The sequence below is a fragment of the Leptodactylus fuscus genome, chromosome 1, assembly GCF_031893055.1.
Source record: "Leptodactylus fuscus isolate aLepFus1 chromosome 1, aLepFus1.hap2, whole genome shotgun sequence".
In the NCBI taxonomy this organism is placed as follows: domain Eukaryota; kingdom Metazoa; phylum Chordata; class Amphibia; order Anura; family Leptodactylidae; genus Leptodactylus; species Leptodactylus fuscus.
In genome coordinates, this window is record NC_134265.1 from 144,938,469 (window position 1) to 144,953,700 (window position 15,232).

General features: G+C 42.0%; 1 protein-coding gene across 1 annotated transcript in view; it reads left to right on the forward strand.

Annotated features, from left to right (window-relative positions):
- Positions 1-15,232, forward strand: part of SLC28A3 (solute carrier family 28 member 3) — a 64,409-nt gene that overhangs the window by 37,205 nt on the left and 11,972 nt on the right. Inside the window, exons 15-17 of the mRNA XM_075276729.1 lie at positions 3,999-4,196; positions 5,471-5,552; positions 13,162-13,260. Coding sequence (XP_075132830.1) covers positions 3,999-4,196; positions 5,471-5,552; positions 13,162-13,260 — 379 coding nt within the window. The remainder of the gene's footprint in view (positions 1-3,998; positions 4,197-5,470; positions 5,553-13,161; positions 13,261-15,232) is intronic.

The following is a 15,232-nucleotide window of genomic DNA, read 5'->3' on the forward strand; positions in this document are numbered from 1 at the left end:
CGTCCCTCCATCATGAATTGGTCCAAACTGGGGTTTTTAGAGGCTCCCTCCACCATGAATTGGTCCAAACTGGGGTTTTTAGAGGCTCCCTCCACCATGAATTGGTCCAAACTGGGGTTTTTAGAGGCTCCCTCCACCATGAATTTGCCCAAACTGGGCTGTTTAGAGGCTCCCTCCACCATGAATTTGCCCAAACTGGGCTGTTTAGAGGCTCCCTCCACCATGAATTGGTCCAAACTGGGGTTTTTAGAGGCTCCCTCCACCATGAATTGGTCCAAACTGGGGGTTTTTAGAGGCTCCCTCCACCATGAATTTGCCCAAACTGGGCTGTTTAGAGGCTCCCTCCACCATGAATTTGTCCAAACTGGGGTTTTTAGAGGCTCCCTCCACTATGAATTGGTCCAAACTGGGCTGTTTAGAGGCTCCCTCCACCATGAATTGGTCCAAACTGGGGTTTTTAGAGGCTCCCTCCACCATGAATTGGTCCAAACTGGGGTTTTTAGAGGCTCCCTCCACCATGAATTTGCCCAAACTGGGCTGTTTAGAGGCTCCCTCCACCATGAATTGGTCCAAACTGGGCTGTTTAGAGGCTCCCTCCACCATGAATTGGTCCAAACTGGGGTTTTTAGAGGCTCCCTCCACCATGAATTGGTCCAAACTGGGGTTTTTAGAGGCTCCCTCCACCATGAATTTGCCCAAACTGGGCTGTTTAGAGGCTCCCTCCACCATGTATTTGCCCAAACTGAGCTGTTTAGAGGCTCCCTCCACCATGAATTGGTCCAAACTGGGGTTTTTAGAGGCTCCCTCCACCATGAATTGGTCCAAACTGGGCTGGTTAGAGGCTCCCTCCACCATGAATTTGCCCAAACTGGGCTGTTTAGAGGCTCCCTCCACCATGAATTTGCCCAAACTGGCCTGTTTAGAGGCTCCCTCCACCATGAATTGGTCCAAACTGGGGTTTTTAGAGGCTCTCTCCACCATGAATTGGTCCAAACTGGGCTGTTTAGAGGCTCCCTCCATCATGAATTGGTCCAAACTGGGGTTTTTAGAGGCTCCCTCCACCATGAATTGGTCCAAACTGGGCTGGTTAGAGGCTCCCTCCACCATGAATTTGCCCAAACTGGGCTGTTTAGAGGCTCCCTCCACCATGAATTGGTCCAAACTGGGGTTTTTAGAGGCTCCCTCCACCATGAATTTGCCCAAACTGAGCTGTTTAGAGGCTCCCTCCACCATGAATTGGTCCAAACTGGGGTTTTTAGAGGCTCCCTCCACCATGAATTGGTCCAAACTGGGGGTTTTTAGAGGCTCCCTCCACCATGAATTTGCCCAAACTGGGCTGTTTAGAGGCTCCCTCCATCATGAATTGGTCCAAACTGGGGTTTTTAGAGGCTCCCTCCACCATGAATTGGTCCAAACTGGGGTTTTTAGAGGCTCCCTCCACCATGAATTGGTCCAAACTGGGGTTTTTAGAGGCTCCCTCCACCATGAATTTGCCCAAACTGGGCTGTTTAGAGGCTCCCTCCACCATGAATTTGCCCAAACTGGGCTGTTTAGAGGCTCCCTCCACCATGAATTGGTCCAAACTGGGGTTTTTAGAGGCTCCCTCCACCATGAATTGGTCCAAACTGGGGGTTTTTAGAGGCTCCCTCCACCATGAATTTGCCCAATCTGGGCTGTTTAGAGGCTCCCTCCATCATGAATTGGTCCAAACTGGGGTTTTTAGAGGCTCCCTCCACCATGAATTGGTCCAAACTGGGGTTTTTAGAGGCTCCCTCCACCATGAATTGGTCCAAACTGGGGTTTTTAGAGGCTCCCTCCACCATGAATTGGTCCAAACTGGGCTGTTTAGAGGCTCCCTCCACCATGAATTGGTCCAAACTGGGTTTTTTAGAGGCTCCCTCCACCATGAATTGGTCCAAACTGGGCTGTTTAGAGGCTCCCTCCACCATGAATTGGTCCAAACTGGGGTTTTTAGAGGCTCCCTCCACCATGAATTTGCCCAAACTCTGCTGGTTAGAGGCTCAATCCACCCTGATTTTCAAAACAAATGTTGGTGCCAACCTCAACTTACTACAAGGGCCAAATTCACTGCTGGTGACAAGCTCTCCTCACTGCAAGTGCCAAATACACATGTTTCAAGGTGTTTTCCTACTGTCAGAGAGGTGGTATTGAGTGTGTAAAGTGTGTAGTTGTTAGGCTGTGATGTTGGGGTAATAGAGGGTCTTTGGTGTGTTAGATGCCCCCAGACATGCTTCCCCTGCTGTCCCAGTGTCATTCCAGAGGTGTTGGTATCATTTCCTGGGGTGTCATAGTGGACTTGGTGACCCTCCAGACACGGATTTGGGTTTCCCCCTTAACGAGTATCTGTTCCCCATAGACTATAATGGGGTTCGAAACCCGTTCGAACACACGAACATTGAGCGGCTGTTCGAATCGAATTTCGAACCTCGAACATTTTAGTGTTCGCTCATCTCTAATAGGGTATATTAGGCAGATCTTTCGCTATGTGTAACATAAGCCTTTCCATTAACATGTCCAGATAGGAGTGGCCAAGCATCCTTGGCAAGAAAGCAGGGACCAAAATCATTGCATCTGCTCATTGCACAGAATACACTTAAGCTAAGGCCCAATGTAGCGAAACACAGCAAAAAAAGGACGGCAGAAATGCATCATGGTTTTTTTCCTACAGCATTTTTCATTGGATTTTTTTGGAGTTTTTCTCTGCAAACTTTCTGCCCCTACTAAACCTATGGGGAAACCGCCAGTGTTTCCGCAGGTATAATTGACATGCCGTGATTTTAAAAAATGTGGGTGTTTTTGAAAACAAAGCTTTTCTGCTGCAGATTTTTTTCTGCAATATGTAGATGGGATTAGTTAGAATCCCATTCACTTTGCAGGTACTGTAAAATACATCGTTTTTTGCCGCCTTGTTTCTGCAGTGGCAAAAATGCTGTGCATTACCAACGTGAGGCTTCAGCATTACTTACTGGGTGATTCCTTCATGTTGTCAATAAGGTCACATGTTTTTTCTGAAGCCCAAATTCTAACATTGTGGCAATTGACCTCCCCAATGAGGTTAAAGGTAGCGACATCACTGAACACCAGTCTGTTATAGAATTCATCTTCTTCCAATAGGCGCTGCAAATTAATACAAAGCAGTGTTTTTGTTTGCTGTCTGGCTTCAGCTCTTGAATCAGAATGGTTTTCACAAACCTTTTTGTAAGATACGCCATACCGTGGTTTGTGGCAATGTGGAATACACTTGTACAAGGCTCGAATCTTCTTCACTGTCTCTTCTGAAGTCTTTAGATGGCCCGGACTTCTCCCATGACATAAACACCCAGTAGTTTTGAATTGTTTCACTCAATGCAAAATGTATTTTCTATGTGGAGCACATTTACCAAATGTCACAACAGACCCCGCTCTTGCAAATTCTAACACACAGAAAGCTTTTGATGTCTTGCTTTGATGTCACCATGTTATGTTACCCTATGTAAGAACATTTCACATTGGGCTCCTGAAAAATATAAGCTGTGCTGTGATTGGTTGCTGTGGGAAACGAAACTATTTACCACTAGAGATGAGCGAACACTGTTCGGAACAGCCGTTCCGAACAGCACGCTCCCAGCACGCTCCTATAGAAATGAATGGAAGCGGCCGGCACGTGGGAGGTTAAGCGGCCGTCCTGCCGGCAAAGTCTGCGTCCCAGGTGCTTCCATTCATTTCTATGGGAGCGTGCTGTTCGGATTGGCTGATCCGAACAGTGTTCGCTCATCTTTATTTACCACTGATGTCTCTTTAAGTACAGGCCTTTGCACCATCCTTTATGAATCACTCTGTATATTATAATCTCTCCAGAACATGTATTCCAACCTCAACCTGTAGGAGTACATTGAACTTGCCCAGGATAAGCACAAATGAACTATATCAAAGTATATTAATAAATAATATGGACATACTGTGTATAAACATAACTGTTGTTTGTTTTCTTTGTGCAGATAATATGTTCCTATGTCTTCATGCCCTTCTCTTTTATGATGGGTGTAGACTGGGAAGATAGCTTCATAGTTGGAAAACTTATAGGATACAAGACATTTTTTAATGAGTTTGTTGCATATGAATACCTTGCTGGGCTTATTAAGAAGAGGAAGGAAAATGGACCTCTGCTTCTAAATGGAGTAAAGCAATATATGTCAGTAAGTATGATTCTGCCCAAACTTTATTGTATTAGATAGTCTGGTGAGAAATGAAAGCCTTCTAAATATCTAATATTCTTAGCGGCAAACCATTCTCTTAAAGAGGACCTTTCACCTCCTCGGGCATATTCGGTGTAATACACTGAAAGGAAGCCAATAGTGCGGTGAATTCAGCACACTATCACTTTTCCTGTTTTGTGCCTCCACTGAAGAGTTATCGGTGCCGGTACCGTAGGTCTTCACTGTCAGAAGGGCGTTTCTGACAGTCTGTGAGGAACGCCCCTCCTCACGGTAGCATCTTATTTCGCTGTATTGTGAGAGGGGGCTTTCCTTACCACCCAGCCATGAGATTGAGCAGTGAGGAACGCCCCCATACCCATAGCTATGGCACTCATAGCTCTTCAGCGGGGGCACAGAATGGGAAAGCCAATAGTGCATTGAATTCAGCGCAATGACGGCTTTCTTCTGGTGCATTACATCACATGTGCCCGAGGACGTGAGAGCTCCTCTTTAAGCACAAAAAATTGGATCTATTCTATAGTAAGTAAAATATGTTGTCAGTGAGTACTGTATATATATATGTATTAAGCTTTTAACATGAGAGTTAGGGGGAGTTCACACTAACATTACTAAAGTCCGTTGCTGTCTTCCATCATAAGATGACGGACTTTATCTTCCACTACAAAGCTTACAAAGCTAGCTTCCATCATGTTGTTTACATTAGTATCAATGGGAACGGAGACAGAATCTGTCTGTGATGCTAAACTCTGTTGCTGTCATCCTATGGCGCAAAACAGTGACAGACTTTAGTAGTGTGAACGCCCCCTTAGACATTCTACTAATTGGTTACCTGTAAATATTCCATTTTATTCTTACTAAAGTAGATACACTTTCAAATTATCCTCTTGACTATTTGGTGGCTCCGTGGTTAGCATTATAGCCTTGCAACGCTGGAGTCCTGGGTTTGAATCTGACCAAAGACAACATCTTCAAGGAGTTTGTGTGTTTTCTGTGGGTTTCCTCCCACACTCCAAACACATATTGATAGGGAATGTATATTGTGAGCCCTGTATGGGACAGTGACTGCCAATATCTGTAAAGTGCTGCAGAAAATGATAGAGCTATATAACTATATATATATATATATATATATATATACATATATATATTCAAATATATTTTCAATTAAACCTATAAATAGAAGCCAAAAATCCATTTTTTAATTGTTTGACGGGTTTTGGTTATTCTCATTCTTGTTATGTCTTCTGTTTTAGATTCGGTCTGAAGTTATTGCAACATATGCTTTGTGTGGATTTGCAAATTTTGGCTCCTTAGGAATCACTATTGGTGGATTATGTACGTACATATATTTTATTCTATATGTGTCATGTTAACCACATGAGGACCGCCGTACGTAAATTTACGGCCTCATGTGCTGGTACCTAAAGACCGGACTATTGCCGAAATACATCCGGCCTTTAGGTACCTTTCTGGCGGGGGGAGGGGTGCGGGGGGGGGGGGGGGGTTAGGTGTTACTAACACCTAAGCCCTTCCTCCATAACGTCCAGTCGGAACTGAGTCCGACTGGACGTGTTAACCCTTTCGATCGCGCCGTCAAACATCACGGCGCGATCGAAAGGGATCCGCCGACAATTGAAAGGGATCGGCACCCCCCGCGGCGAGATCGGGGGGTGCCGATGTCAGTAAAAGGTAGTCTGGGGTCTGGCCAGTGACCCCAGACTACCGGAGCCCCCACATACCTGGTGATCCTGCCAGACGGTGGAGGAAGTGAGCGATGCAGCTCACTTCCTCTGCAGCTTACAGGACACGAGCAGGCTCATGTCCTGCTCGTGTCCTGTCTGCTATTGTGCAGAATCAGTTGATGCTTTCATCAAAGCATCAACTGATTCAAGTGTCCTAAAGGGACAGATGAAAAAGTTAAAAAAAAAAGTTAAAAAAAAAAAATTAAGTGTATGAAAAAAGTAATAAAGTTCTGAAGTCCAAAAATCCCTTTTTTCTATACAAAATGAATTATATAAAAAAAAGCACTAAAAATTAAAAAAAGCAATGCATATTTGGTATCGCCGCATCCGTAACAACCTGTACAATAAAACTGAAATAATATTTAATGTACACGGTGAACGTCGGAAAAAAAAAACGGAAAAAACTCGCCGGAAGTAATGATTTTTTGTCATCTCATCCTACAAAATATGCTATAAAAAGTGATCAAAAAGTCATATTCACCCCACAACAGTGCCAATAAAAAGCGCACATTTTCCCGCAAAAAATAAGCCCTCAACCAACACTGTCAACCGAAAAATAAAAATGTTACGCCTCTCAGAAGATGGCGATGCAAAAAACATTGATTTATGTCCCCATATGTGTTTTTGTTCAGCAGACTTAGTATTGCATAAAAAAATAACATAAATGAGGTATCGCCGTAACCGTACTGACCCGCAGAATAAAGGACACATGTCACTTATACTGTACGCTGCATGGTGAAAAATTTAAAATGTAAAACTCAATGCAGGATTGATTTTTTTTTTTTAATCCAGCAAGAAAGAGTTAATAAAATGTATTCTATAAGTTGTAGGCACCCAAAAATGGTGTCATTACAAAATGCATTTCATCCCGCAAACAACAAGCCCTTATATGGCCGCGTCACCAGAAAAATAAAGAAATTATAGCATCTAGCAATGTCAAGGCAAAACCCCCCAAAAATCGCCAAATTATTAGAACACAACTGGCTGCGGCAGGTAGGGAATATATAAGCTGTGCGAGCGAATATCAGGGGACACCCCAGATTTACAGCTTATGAGGGAAAAGACACCAGAAGTGACCCCCAAAGTGACCCCCAGAGTGACTCCCCCAAACATAGGAGCTACTGGGACATAGTAGGGAATTTGGTGTTTGCAATGTTCTCCGCACAGCTTATATATTCCCTCTTCACCATCCGCTGTGCAGTCACGTCTGGGATACTAATACTCACTACACCCCCTGATAAATTCTTTGAGGGGTGCAGTTTTCAAAATGGGGTCACTCCTTTGGGGAATCCGCTTTCCTGGTACCTTACAAGCTCTACAAACATGACATGGCGTTCAAATACCAAACATCCAAATCTGTGCTCCAAAAGCCGCATAGCGCTCCTTCGCTTCTGCGCCCTGCTGTGCGCCCAAACTGCAGTTTATGCCACATGTATGACACATGTATGACACTGGTGTACCCAGGATAACGGACGTAATGTCATATGTGGGTATAAACTGATATTAGGGCACAGCTGGACGCAAAAGGGAAGAAGGGTTATTGGGTTTTTGGAGCACAGACGGTTTGGTTTTTGGATGCCATGACACTTTTGCAGAGCTGAAACGCCAGTAAAGTGGAATCCCCTGATATGAGACCTTATTTTGGAAACTACACCCCTGAAGGATTTATCCAGGGGTAGAGAGAGCATTTTTAACCCCCAAGTGTTGCTATAACTTATTATCCATAAATGAATACGAAGCTGATTGTGAGAGGTGAAAAATGACAATTTTTCCAGGAATCCGTCATTTCAGTGCGTAACATGTTGTGCCCATCTTGTATCAGAGATGAACGCTCTAAAAGCTGTTGTGCCCAGGATACCCACTTACCAGTTTTTGGAGTGTCTCTGCTGACATAAGTTGGGCACAACATATCGGGCACTAAAATGGCGAATCTCTGGAAAATTTTCATTTTTAACTTCTCATTATCAGCTGTGATTTCATTTCTGGAAACTAAATAAATGTAACACTCGGGTTAAAAGTGCTCGCTACACCACTTGATAAATCCCATGAGTGGGGTAGTGTCCAAAATGGGGTGACATGTCTGCAGATTCCACTTTATTGGCAATTCAGGGGCTTTGCAAAAGTGGCATGACGTCCAAAAACCAAACTATGCTCCAAAAACCAAAAGCGCTCCTTCCCTTCTGTGCCCGGCTGTGCCCAAACAGCCATTTATACCCACATATGGCATTAAGTACGTTATCCGGGGTACACCAGTGTCATACATGTGGGTATACACCGCTATTTGGGTACCCAGCAGGACGGAGATGTGAAGGAGCGATATGTGCTTTTGGAGTGCAGATTTAGATTCTTTGTTTTTGGACACCACGTCACATTTGCAGAGGCCCTAAAATTGTCCCTACAAAATGGGGTCACTTCTTGGTGAATTCCAGTTTACTGTCACCTGTGTAGTTTCTAAAATGGGGTCACAATGGGGGGTTTCCATTGTATTGATACTTTAGGGGCTCAGCTAATGCGACATGGCACCTGAGAACTATTCCAGCCACATCTGCTTTCTAAAAGCCAAATAGCGCTCTTTCCATTCTGAGCCCCACCGTATACCCATACAGCAGATTATGGCCACATATGGGGTATTGCCGTGTTAAGAAGAAATTGTGTAACAAACTCTGGGGGGCTTTTAATTCTTCAGTTACTTGCAAAATTAAAAATATGGCGCTAAATGGACGATTAATTGGAAAAAAAAGTAATTTTTCATTTTTACGTCCCATTGTTAATAAAATCTGTGAATCAGCTGTGAGGCCAAAATGCTCACCAAACCCCTAGATAAATTCTATGAGGGGTGTAGTTTCCAAAATGGGGTCACTTTTAGGGGGTTTCCACTTTATTGGTACACTAGGGGCTCTGCAAATGCGACATGGCACCTGAAAAATATTCCAGCAAAATCTGCCCTTCAAAAGCCGAACAGCGCTCTTTCCATTCTGAGCCCCGCCATGTTCCCATACAGTAGATTATGGCCACATATTTTTCTCCTTTATCCTCTTGTGAAAATGAAAAATTTGGGGCTAAATTGACAGTTTGTTGGAAAAAAAGTAAATTTTCATTTTCATGTCCCAATGTTAATAAAATCTGTGAAACAGCTGTAGGGTCGAAATGCTCACTCTACCCTTTGATATGTTCTGTGGGGGGTGTAGTTTCCAAAATGGGGTCACTTTTAGGGGGTTTCCACTGTATTGGTTCTCTAGGGGCTCTGCTAATGCGACATGGCACCTAAAAATTATTCCAGCAAAATCTGCCATCCAAAAGCAAAATAGCGCTCCTTCCATTCTGAGCTCCGCCATGTACCCATACAGCAGATTATGGCCACATATGGGGTATTGCCGTATTCAGGATAAATTGTTTAACAAACTTTGGGGGGCTTTTACTCCTTTAACCCCTTGTGAAAATGAAAACTTTGGGGATAAAGTGACATTTTAGTAATTTTTCTTTTACACATCCCAATGTTAGTAAAATCTGTGAAACAACTGTAGGGTCTAAATACTCACTATACCCCTTGATGAATTCTGTGAGGGGTGTAGATTCTAAAATGGGGTCACTTTTGGGGGGTTTCCATTGTTTTGGTACGCTAAGGGCTCTGCAAATGCGACATGGTGCCTGAAAATTATTCCAGCAAAATCTGCTGTTCAAACACCCAGTGTCGCTCCTTCCCTTTCGTGCACTGCCGTGTGCCCAAAAATCAGTTTACACCCACATGTGGGGTATTTCTGTGCATGGGAGAAATTGCATAACAAAATGTGAGATGCATTTTCTCCTTTAACCCTTTGTGAATGTGATAATTTTAGGTCTAAATGAATGTATTAGTGAAAAAAAATGAAATGTCTAAATTTGACCTCCATATTATTTTTATTCTTATGAAATGCTTAAAGGGTTAACAAACATCCCAAATGCTGTTTTGAATAATTTGAGGGGTGCAGTTTTGAAAATGGGGTGATTTATGGGGGTTTCTATTATATAGGCCTTTATAATTCCTTTCAGAACTGAAGTGTTCCCTAAAAAATTAGTTTGAGGAATTTTCTTGTAAATCTGAAAAATCGCTGTTACACTTGTAAGCCTTGTAACATCCAAAATGAATTAAAAGACAATCAAAAGATGATGCCAATATAAAGCAGAGATATGGGAGATAATATTTATTCATGTATTTGAATGGTATGACTATCTGCCTGAAAAGCAGAGAATTTCACATTTTGAAAATTGCAATTTTTTCCAAATTTCCATCAAATTTGCTAGTTTTTTTATAAATAAATACAAAAATATTGATTAGTGTTTACCACTAACATGAAGTATAATGTGTTACGAAAAAACAATCTCAAAATCACTTGTGTAAGTTAAAGCGTCTCAAAGTTATTGCCATTTAAAGTGACACATGTCAGTTTTGAAAAAAGAGGCCCGGTCCTTAATGTACTTCTAGGCCTGGTCCTTAACCGGTTAAAGTGTTGGAGTCCCTTTACAATTGCCTAAAACAAGCTCGAATTAGCAATATAGAAAGTCGATCAGTGTTTACTCAGTCAATCCCTCCTCTCCTATACATAATACAGTAATATATATATATATATATATATATATATATATATATATATATATATATACATACAGTGGGGCAAAAAAGTATTTAGTCAGTCACCAATAGTGCAAGTTCCACCACTTAAAAAGATGAGAGGCGTCTGTAATTTACATCATAGGTAGACCTCAACTATGAGAGACAAAATGAGAAAACAAATCCAGAAAATCACATTGTCTGATTTTGTAAGAATTTATTTTCAAATTATGGTGGAAAATAAGTATTTGGTCAGTAACAAAATTTCATCTCAATACTTTGTTATATATCCTTTGTTGGCAATGACAGAGGTCAAACGTTTTCTGTAAGTCTTCACAAGGTTGGCCCACACTGTTGTTGGTATGTTGGCCCATTCCTCCATGCAGATCTCCTCTAGAGCAGTGATGTTTTGGGGCTGTCGCTTGGCAACACAGACTTTCAACTCCCTCCAAAGATTTTCTATAGGGTTGAGATCTGGAGACTGGCTAGGCCACTCCAGAACCTTGAAATGCTTCTTACAAAGCCACTCCTTCATTGCCCTGGTGGTGTGCTTTGGATCATTGTCATGTTGAAAGACCCAGCCACGTTTCATCTTCAATGCCCTTGTTGATGGAAGGAGGTTTGCACTCAAAATCTCACGATACATGGCCCCATTCATTCTTTCATGTACCCGGATCAGTCGTCCTGGCCCCTTTGCAGAGAAACAGCCCCAAAACATGATATTTCCACCCCCATGCTTTATAGTAGGTATGGTGTTTGATGGATGCAATTCAGTATTCTTTTTCCCCTAAACACAAAAAGTTGTGTTTCTACCAATCAGTTCCAGTTTGGTTTCATCAGACCATAGGACATTCTCCCAATACTCTTCTGGATCATCCAAATGCTCTCTAGCAAACTTCAGACGGGCCCGGACATGTACTGGCTTAAGCAGTGGGACACGTCTGGCACTGCAGGATCTGAGTCCCTGGCAGCGTAGTGTGTTACTGATGGTAGGCTTTGTTACATTGGTCCCAGCTCTCTGCAGTTCATTCACTAGGTCCCCCCGGGTGGTTTTGGGATTTTTGCTCACCGTTCTTGTGATCATTTTGACCCCACGGGGTGAGATTTTGCGTGGAGCCCAAGATCGAGGGAGATTATCAGTGGTCTTGTATGTCTTTCATTTTCTAATTATTGCTCCCACAGTTGATTTCTTCAATCCAAGCTGGTTGCCTATTGCAGATTCAGTGTTCCCAGCCTGGTACAGGGCTACAATTTTGTTTCTGGTGTCCTTTGACAGCTCTTTGGTCTTCACCATAGTGGAGTTTGGAGTCTGACTGTTTGAGGGTGTGCACAGGTGTCTTTTTATACTGATAAGTTTAAACAGGTGCCATTACTACAGGTAATGAGTGGAGGAAAGAGGAGACTCTTAAAGAAGAAGTTACAGGTCTGTGAGAGCCAGAAATCTTGATTGTTTGTAGGTGACCAAATACTTATTTTCCACCATAATTTGAAAAAAAAATTCTTACAAAATCAGACAATGTGATTTTCTGGATTTGTTTTCTCATTTTGTCTCTCATAGTTGAGGTCTACCTATGATGTAAATTACAGACGCCTCTCATCTTTTTAAGTGGTGGAACTTATACTATTGGTGCCTGGCTAAATACTTTTTTGCCCCACTGTAATATTGGGAGGCTTTTTTTGGAGGCTGATTTTGAGGCGGATTCAGCATTCAGCGTCAAAATCAGCGCCAAAAAACTCTGTGTGCACTGACCCTCAGCCAAAAAATGAGTTTTCTGTTGCAGATTTTTGCTGAGCCAAAGCCAGGAGTGGATTTAGAAAAAGTGAGATGTGCAACTGCTTCTTTTATATTTCTCATTCTTTTTGAAGACACTGTTTGCTTTGGGTGTAAAACATGCAGTAAAACCTGCCACAAAAAAAGCACAGCTTTTGTTTAATGTCTGCCCTCAGGCAAAAGGTGTCAATACATATTTTAGGTTTTGTTCATGTTTATTACTGCAGTTTTTGAATACAAAACCAGGTGTGGCTAATAACCAGTGAAGACTATAAAGGGCAAGCACTACTTCTATTTTATTTTTAATTCACTCCTGACTATGTCTTCATAATCTACATAAAACATGATAACAATCTGCACCTATACTGGGTGGAAAATTTTGAAAACCAGTTTTGCAGTAGATTGTGCTGCCATAATTTGCTCCCAATTTATTAAGCACTGCATGATGTTTGATAAATTTAGCACATCTTAAAGGCTAACTTTTCTATCTTAAGATGTTACTCCACAATGGTACCTCTTTCTGGAACAAGATCGTGTCAAATTTTGGATATCTTCTATATATTTATTTTTTTATTCCTGTTGATACAAGAAATATTAGCCAGCACAATCACTGGTTCTGTGTTATAGAAATCTTAAACCTATATTTTTGTCTAAGAAATTGGTTGAAAACATTTGGGCGGGTTGACTATGCTTGCCACGTGTCAGGGGGAAAAAATTCTTCTTGATTCCAAGTTCGGCAATCAGTATAAAACCTTGGATCAATAACTATGTCTATGACCAGCTTTGTACTTTATTTTTTATCTAGTAACATGGCACTTGATAAATTTTCTCTGTTTGTTACAGCCTCAATGGCACCAAGCAGAAAAGGTGACATTGCAGCAGGTGCTATTAGAGCAATGATCGCTGGTACAGTAGCATGCTTCATGACCGCTTGTATTGCAGGTATTGTATGCATTTTACCTTTTACTTAACTATGCACTCTCATCACCTATATGAGTATTTTGGCTGAAAAGTTGCAATATTTTCTAATACAGATTCTGTATCAAGAACACATAGCTGCAGGGCTGATTAAAGTTAAAGTATATGTATCAGGTCCATTTAGTCCAATGAGTCGGGCACCAGTGTGTCCATCACATGACCAGTACATGTTTTTATCAGATGGAAGGAACAAATGAAGGTTTCTATCGAAAGACTGCAAACAGACATCTTGAAGTACTTGATAAAGAAATAACCTTAATTTCATAAGTTATACAAACAATATTTATTTACTCTAACCAGGAGATTAATTTAGGCCAGGGCCCCATGTGGTGTAGCCGCGTTTTTTTCCATGGCGTTTTATAGTCACTGCAAGGTGGATGGGATTCTAGTGAATCACATCCACACATTAGGGAAAAATATGTGCAGCGGACATGCTGGGATTTCCAAAAATGTTGCAGTTTGGGAAATCGCAGCATGGCAATTATACCTACAGAAATGCTGGCGGTTTCCCTAAATGCATAATGGAAGTACAAGGTCTGCAGAGGAAACCTCTGCGGGCTTTTTTGTGCAGTGGTCCACTATGTTGAACATAGCCTTAAGATGTTTATACTCAGGGAGTGGCCCACTAAGTGAGGCCGTTGCCTTTAAGATGTTTATAACCAGGCAGCTATGGGTACTTTTTCTAGTGATATCATAAAGTGTTGGCTTGTTTGTGTGTTCATTGGATTTGTTCCAAGGGTGCCCTGGAGGCTGATCCATGCTTTAAAGCAAAGTTCAATACACTGTAAAAATGTGAAATGAAAATGTCATGACCAGAGTGACTTTAAGCCTCCACTGCGCTTGGTTTTAGTTTTCAAAACTTCTTAGAGGATCCAAAGTAAGGAAGATCCACTGGCAGTTGCCGCTGGTCTTCAGGAGTTCTGAATAAAAACAATTCTATGTGCCCAAAATGTATAAGAAGCAATGGGGGATGCTTTAAACTGGTGTAAAAAAAACGAGAACCCAAAAAGAAGATAATGTGTTAACAGCCCACTTACATAGCTCTATGTAAAGAGGTGGATTGATGTCCTGGGATCAATAGCAAGGAAAGATAACCCTCTGAGTTAGGGCAGACAAATAGATTGAAAAATAATCCAAAACATATCAAGCAAATGGAGGCTGTACTGGCATTCTAAAACCTAGTTCTTAATATGGCATATCGAAGGTAAGTGGTACATGTCGTCCCTTTATTGTTTGTTTTCCTATTCTAATGGATTTGTAATTCTACATTATGCCGCATTAAAAGCTAAGTTTTAGAATGCTAGTCAGGTCTCCATTTGCGGGATATGCATTGGATTATTTTTGGATCTATAAAACAAATGAGGTAGTTGGTCATAGAATGGAGACATTGTAAAAGTGACTGGTGATAGCACCCTTCTGTTTCTCCTGCCATGCCTCTGTGATGTCCAGCAAGGTTACCTTCCTGGCACCCTATTTACCTATGTGCCATATCTAGGGCTAAATGGTTCAGGCCTATAGAGGACAAACAGACATTCGCTTTTATAATACAGTATAGACGAGATGCACAATGATAAAAGAATAATAAACTTGATTTGTTAGGGGGCGTTCACACTACCGTCTGTGTCCGACAGGTAGTGTCCGCTCCTAGTGTCCGTTCAAAATCTGGCACGGACATTAGGAGCGGACACTAGCTGTGTCCGTGACACTTGTCATTCACTTAAATGGCGATCGAGTGTGTTCTTTTGCACTCCGTGCCTGTCCTTCACTGTCCGCATGTAAAGATGTCCGACTTTTCAAGCGGACAGAAAAACCCGACATGTCTGGTTTTTCTGTCCGCTTGAAAAGTCGGACATCTTTACATGCGGACAGTGAAGGAAGGGCACAGAGTGCAAAAGAACGCACCCGATCACCATTTAAGTGAATGACAAGTGTAACG